Genomic DNA, 5951 nt, shown 5'->3' with positions numbered 1-5951 from the left:
GGGACATTAAAGGACAGTGGGGGACATTAAAGGACAGTGAGGGACATTAAAGGACAGTGGGGGACATTAAAGGACAGTGGGGGACATTAAAGGACAGTGGGGGACATTAAAGGACAGTGAGGGACATTAAAGAACAGAGAGGGACATTAAAGGACAGTGGGGGACATTAAAGAACAGAGAGGGACATTAAAGGACAGTGAGGGACATTAAAGGACTGTGGGGGACATTAAAGAACAATGAGGGACATTAAAGGACAGTGTGGGACATTAAAGGACAGTGAGAGACAGTAAAGAACAATGAGGGACATTAAAGAGCAGAGAGGGACATTAAAGGACAGTGGGGGACATTAAAGAGCAGTGAGGGACATTAAAGGACAATGAGGGGACATTAAAGGACTGTGGGGGACACACTCAGCTGTAAGGGGTCTTGGAGAGAATGTAGGAGTATTTTTCAGTCTGGACCAGATCCCTGGTATTTGGTCTGGAAGGAGGTGGGGGGTTCTGAAGGTTCTGCTTTGTAATCTGAGCCTTCATAGTCCACTGAGTGGAGCTGCTGGTGTCTCAGGTCCAGTTCTGATCAAAGGTTCTGTGTCAGGGTTTGAGGTTCAGGGTGAAATATGTTTTGGTCTGATGTAATGTGGACTAACAGTGGAGGGTCTGATGTGGACTAACAGTGGAGGGTCTGATGTGGACTAACAGGGGGTCAGAGCCCAGTTCCCATGTGGGTGGCAGATGTGTTTCAGATCTGAGTGGATCAGTCCAACAAAACACCAGAACGCACCTGAAGTTCTGACCCGGGTCAGTCTGCTGTACCACCTGGTGGACGTCAGTGGAACTGCAATATGATTTTATCTGTTAGTAAAATATCTTACAAGGTATTTGAGTGGATTTTATTGATACTGTCTGGAAGTAATCAGCTGATCTGAATGTTCAAACGGACAGTTTTACAGAAACTGAGATAAAATGTGCTGAGTCATCCTCTGAGCTCCATCAGAACCTTTTGTTCAACATGAAAGGATGTTCTGACCCGATCCAATGTTTTTCAGACGTCTGGCAGCAGCAGAACCACAGAGACGTTCTCCAACCGAGGAGCCAGAACCAAACGCTACGCCATCAACCCTCTGGGACAAAAGTGGACCCACCACAACATCACATACAGGTAGACCAGCCCAGAACACCTGGACCTCAGGGTCTGGACAGTTCTTAACCCGAGCTCAGAGTAGGGAAAAGATGATTTACGGGACATTTTCTGCTTGACAATAAAAGGTGGATGAATTACATTTTTAATCCTTAATTTGTAGATTAATTAAACTGGACCAAGCATAGAACCTTGAGGTACGCCACAAACAACAACCTCTTCTTAGAATTAAAATCACCATCTGACACAACAGATTCTCTGATATTCCATTAAAATCAGTAAAGAACTGGACCAGACCAGAAAGAACCAGTCCAGGTTTGAGGTGATGTTTCCCCCCAAAGAAGGCGGAGCTTGAATGTGTTTCTTCACGTTCATGTAAAACATGACTTAAATTACTGACATATTTATTGTTTATTTACTCCAATGGGCTCCTTGAGCTTTACCTGTACCCAGTTATTGGACCTCATGAGTTCTGCTTCACCTGATCCTCAGTGTTTGACCAATCAGAAGCAGAGGAGCGTGAATCATGACTTTCTGTTTAGAGCTAATATCTTGTGGGTAATGTAGTTTAAACGAGAAGTAGGGGTATTTGATAAAAGTACTGACCCACTTCAAGCACTGGTCTCAGCTAGTATGACAGATGTCAGCTGTCAGTTTTTGTGGAAGGGGCGGAGCTTCATCCAGTCTGGCAGGTGTGGTGGCAAACATCAGAGTGTGTTCCTCCTCACCTCAGGATCATGAAGTTCCCCAACACCCTGAACATTGAAGACACCAGAAAGGCCATCAGCATCGCCTTCACCAAGTGGAGCGACGTGTCGCCGCTAAGCTTCACCGAGGTTGTCGATGCCAACGCCACCGCTGACATCACCATCGGTACGTCAGTGTGAACAATCTGAGCTCTGGTACTACAGCGGTTAGACAATGAAACTGAAACACCTGTCATTTTAGTGTGGGAGGTTTCATAGCTAAATTGTACCAGCCTGCTGGCCAATCTTCATTAATTGCACATTGCACCAATAAGAGCAGAATGTGAAGGTTCAATTAGCAGGGTAAGAGCACAGTTTGGCTCTAAATATTACAATGCACACAACATTATGGGTGACATACCAGAGTTCAAAAGAGGACAAACTGTTGGTGCACGTCTTGCTGGTGCATCTGTGACCAAGACAGGAAGTCTTTGTGATGTATCAAGAGCCACAGTATCCAGGGTAATGTCAGCATACCACCAAGAAGGACCAACCACAWCCAACAGCATTAACTGTGGACGCAACAGGAAGCTGTCTGAAAGGATGTTCAGGTGCTAACCTGGATTGTATCCAAACAAACATCAAATCACAGCTGCCCAAATCACGACAGAATTAAATGTCACCTCAACTCTCTTGTTTCCACCAGAACTGTCCGTCAGCTGCTCCACAGGGTCAGTATACACAGCCAGGCTGCTATAACCAAACCTTTGGTCACTGTGCCAAACATTGGTTTCAATGGTGCAAGGAGCACAAATCTGTGAAACATGTTGTTCTCTGATGAGTCCACCTTTACTGTTTTCCCCACATCCAGGAGAGTTACAGTGTGGAGAAGCTCCAAAGAAACTTACCACCCAGAATGGTTCATGCCCAGAGTAAAGCATGCGGGTGGATCAGTGATGGTTTGGGCTGCCATATCATGGATTCTCTTGGCCCAATACTTGTGCTAGATGGGCGTGTCACTGCCAAGGACTACCAAACCATTCTGGAGGACCATGTGCATCCAGTGGTTCAAACATTGTATCCTGAAGGCGGTGCCGTGTATCAGGATGACAATGCACCAATACACAGATCAAGACTGGTGAAAGATTGGTTTGATGAACATGAAAGTGAAGATGAACATCTCCCATGGCCTGCACAGTCACCACATCTAAAGATTATTGAGACATTTTGGGGTGTTTTGGAGGAGCGAGTCAGGAAACGTTTTCCTCCACCAGCATCATGTAGTGACCTGGACACTATCCTGCAAGAAGAATGGCTTCAAATCCCTCTGACCATTGAGCAGGACCTGTATTTGCCATTCCCAAGATGAACTGACACTGATCGCAAAAGGAGGCCCTACACCATACTAATAAATGATTGTGGTCTAAAACCAGGTGTTTCAGTTTCATTGTCCAACCCCTGTGGTTTGTTAAGCCCGTCTGACTCGTGTTTGGGTTCTGTGGGTGCGTTAGGTTTCTACACCTTCAACCACACCGACTGCTGGTGGTCTCCTCTTCACCCGTGTTTCGATGGTCTGAACGGCGAGCTGGCTCATGCCTTCCTGCCGCCACGAGGAGAGATCCACTTCGACAATCACGAGTTCTGGATCCTGGGCAAGTCCAGGTTTAGCTGGAGACAAGGTACCAGCAGACACTGAAGGCACCACTYAAACCTCTGTAGAGGGTCTGACTCTGTGGTTCTGCAGGGGTCTGGCTGAATGACCTGGTCCAGGTAGCAGCTCATGAGATCGGACATGCTTTGGGTCTGTGGCACTCCAGAGACCAAGAGGCGCTGATGCACCCCAACGCCACCTACACCGGGCAGCGGAACATTGCCCAGGACGACGTCTGGGGCATCCAGAGACTCTACGGTACCGGTACCAACCCAGTCCAGAGCAGGACTCATTTCTGACCCTGTTTGGTACTGGACCTGACATCACAATGTCTAAACTTTACATTCCTACCAAACAAATCCAGGTCTTTTATTTCACCCAGCATACTTTTCTTCCTTCTCTAATCTTTGATGTTTAGGAGTCAACAGGAAGCAGGAAGAGGTTTGAACCTGGCCTTTCAAAACAAAGCTCACAGATACTCATTTTGTTTGTCTGATTTAATAAAATATCAAATCCCTGTTCGGTACCAGAGTTTGTCCCTGTTTCTCTAGGGTGTCTGGATAAAAAGAGGGTCTGTGATCCRTGGGCCCGGCTCGGCTTCTGTGAGAGGAGGAAGACCTTCATGAGGAAGAACTGCCCTCAGCGCTGTGACCTCTGCTACAGTGAGTCCGGACCAGCAGAGACCTGTACACCTGGACAGTACTCACTGGTTCTGTTAGTACTTCATAGTAAGAGATAGTACTGGTTAGTACTGGTCAATGCTGACTGGTTCTGTTAGTACTAAAGAGTACTAGATAATGCTGGTTAGTACTGATAAGTACTAACTGGTTCTAGTACTTCATAGTACTGGTTAGTACTTGTCAGTACTCACTGGTTCTGTTAGTACTTGACAGTACTAGATAGTACTGGTTAGTACTGAGTATTTCAGTAGACCAACTCTTTGCGTCCTTCAGTCCTACAGAATCAATAAAGCCACTTCCTGTCTGGGTAATTTTCCCGCCACAGAGCCCCTGGAGGTGGTCACCACGCCGACTCCGCCTCCTGCCAACATCAAGGTCAAGATGGTTCCTCGAGGGAAGGTAGTGGGTTTCCGCTGCGGGTCCAAAACCCTCCGCTCCCTTCCTAAAGTCAGGTCAGCAGATCCGTTGTGCGGGGTACAGTGTCAGGCTGCGGTTATTGATCGATACTTCGATCGACCAATCAGCTGATTGGACTGTCTTCAGTGAGGGTCCTCTGAGAGTCCTCTGAGGGTTCACTGAGGGTCCTCTGAGGGTCCTCTGAGGGTCTACTGAGGGTCCTCTGAGAGTCCACCAAGGGTCTACTGAGGGTCCTCTGATGGTCTACCAAGGGTCCACTGAGGGTCCACTGAAGATTCACCAATGATCCTTTGAGGGACCTCTGAGGGACTTCTGAGGGTCCTCTGAGGGTCTACCGAGGGTCCACCGAGGATTCACCAATGGTCCTTTGAGGGACCTCTGGGGGTCCTCTGAGGGTCCACTGAGGGTGTTGGACATGTGGTGTCTGAGGTTCTGACTTGTCCTCTGTGTCTCGGTTCTTGCAGCTGGTACAAGGACGGCGAGCAGATCTTGACCTCTGTGCCCGGCTACATCGTGATGAAGAACCGTGACCTCCGCATCGTGGCCAACGAGTTCAACGTGGGCGTCTACACCTGCCGTGTGCACCGCCGCGGCGACATCGTGTCGGCCAACTCCTGGGCCATCCGACTGAAACCAGAACCGCCGTCCAACAGCTGAGGACGTCCGCAGGGACAGAACATCAAACCCTGTGAGGACAGGAAGACTCGGACCAACTTTGGACCAGAACACAAACGATCCCATCACAGCCGTGAGGCGGGTCAGCAGACTGTAGTCCGGTGGCAGCTCTGTGGACCTGATAGGACGTCCTGGTCCACACACAGAACCTTCAACTCCTCAGAATCCTGAACAGAGTCTGGTACCGTCCAACACATTGTCCTCCTGGACCCAAATTGATCCACGTGTTTGAGCGTCAGGTGGGACACTAACGTATTCACCCCCCTCCCAATGGTGTTTGGTATTTTTACTTAAAAACCTGGAGTTTAATAATCCTGTTCCATCAGATCCAGGATCAGGTCTCTTCAGGTTCTGTAGACAGATCGTCCATCAGGGTTTTCTTTGTCCTCCTGTCCTCATCATTATTGAACTTTATAAAAGGATTTAACAGAGTTCTGAGGGACGTTTAGGGTTCTGACCTGTCCTTGGTCTTCATGATGTCTCAGCGTTGGATGTGTTGGACCGCTCTTGATTCTGGAAGCCATCGTACTTTTATAGAATCATTTAAAAAACGATTCTTTACCTCATTAATCTGGAGTATTTTCTGTAGAATTGTTGCTTTCGTTCAAATTTTAAACTATTTTAAATTCCAGGTTTTAAAGTAACAAAATGAAATAAGAAGCGGGGGATATTTTTGCAGCCCGCTGCGTGCTTCTGTTGTTTGTC

The 5951-nt window shown here is 47.7% G+C and overlaps 1 protein-coding gene across 6 annotated transcripts in view; it reads left to right on the top strand.

Moving 5' to 3' along the window:
- The window catches only part of mmp23bb (matrix metallopeptidase 23bb), a 13052-nt gene extending 7101 nt beyond the window's left edge, over nt 1–5951 (top strand). For 2 of the 6 annotated variants that reach the window (XM_014028746.1, XM_014028742.1), the window contains exons 2-8: nt 1046–1158; nt 1871–2010; nt 3335–3502; nt 3568–3738; nt 4026–4202; nt 4480–4606; nt 5036–5951. In XM_014028746.1, the coding sequence (XP_013884200.1) occupies nt 1875–2010; nt 3335–3502; nt 3568–3738; nt 4026–4202; nt 4480–4606; nt 5036–5228 (972 nt within the window). In that variant the 5' untranslated portion in view covers nt 1046–1158; nt 1871–1874 and the 3' untranslated portion in view covers nt 5229–5951. The remainder of the gene's footprint in view (nt 1–1045; nt 1159–1870; nt 2011–3334; nt 3503–3567; nt 3739–4025; nt 4203–4479; nt 4607–5035) is intronic. The other 4 variants (XM_014028745.1, XM_014028743.1, XM_014028744.1 and 1 more) reach the window with 4 other exon arrangements.

Source organism: Austrofundulus limnaeus, unplaced genomic scaffold (assembly GCF_001266775.1).
Source record: "Austrofundulus limnaeus strain Quisiro unplaced genomic scaffold, Austrofundulus_limnaeus-1.0 Scaffold803, whole genome shotgun sequence".
Classification (NCBI taxonomy): Eukaryota; Metazoa; Chordata; class Actinopteri; order Cyprinodontiformes; family Rivulidae; genus Austrofundulus; species Austrofundulus limnaeus.
This window is presented reverse-complemented; position numbering and strand designations above follow the sequence as displayed.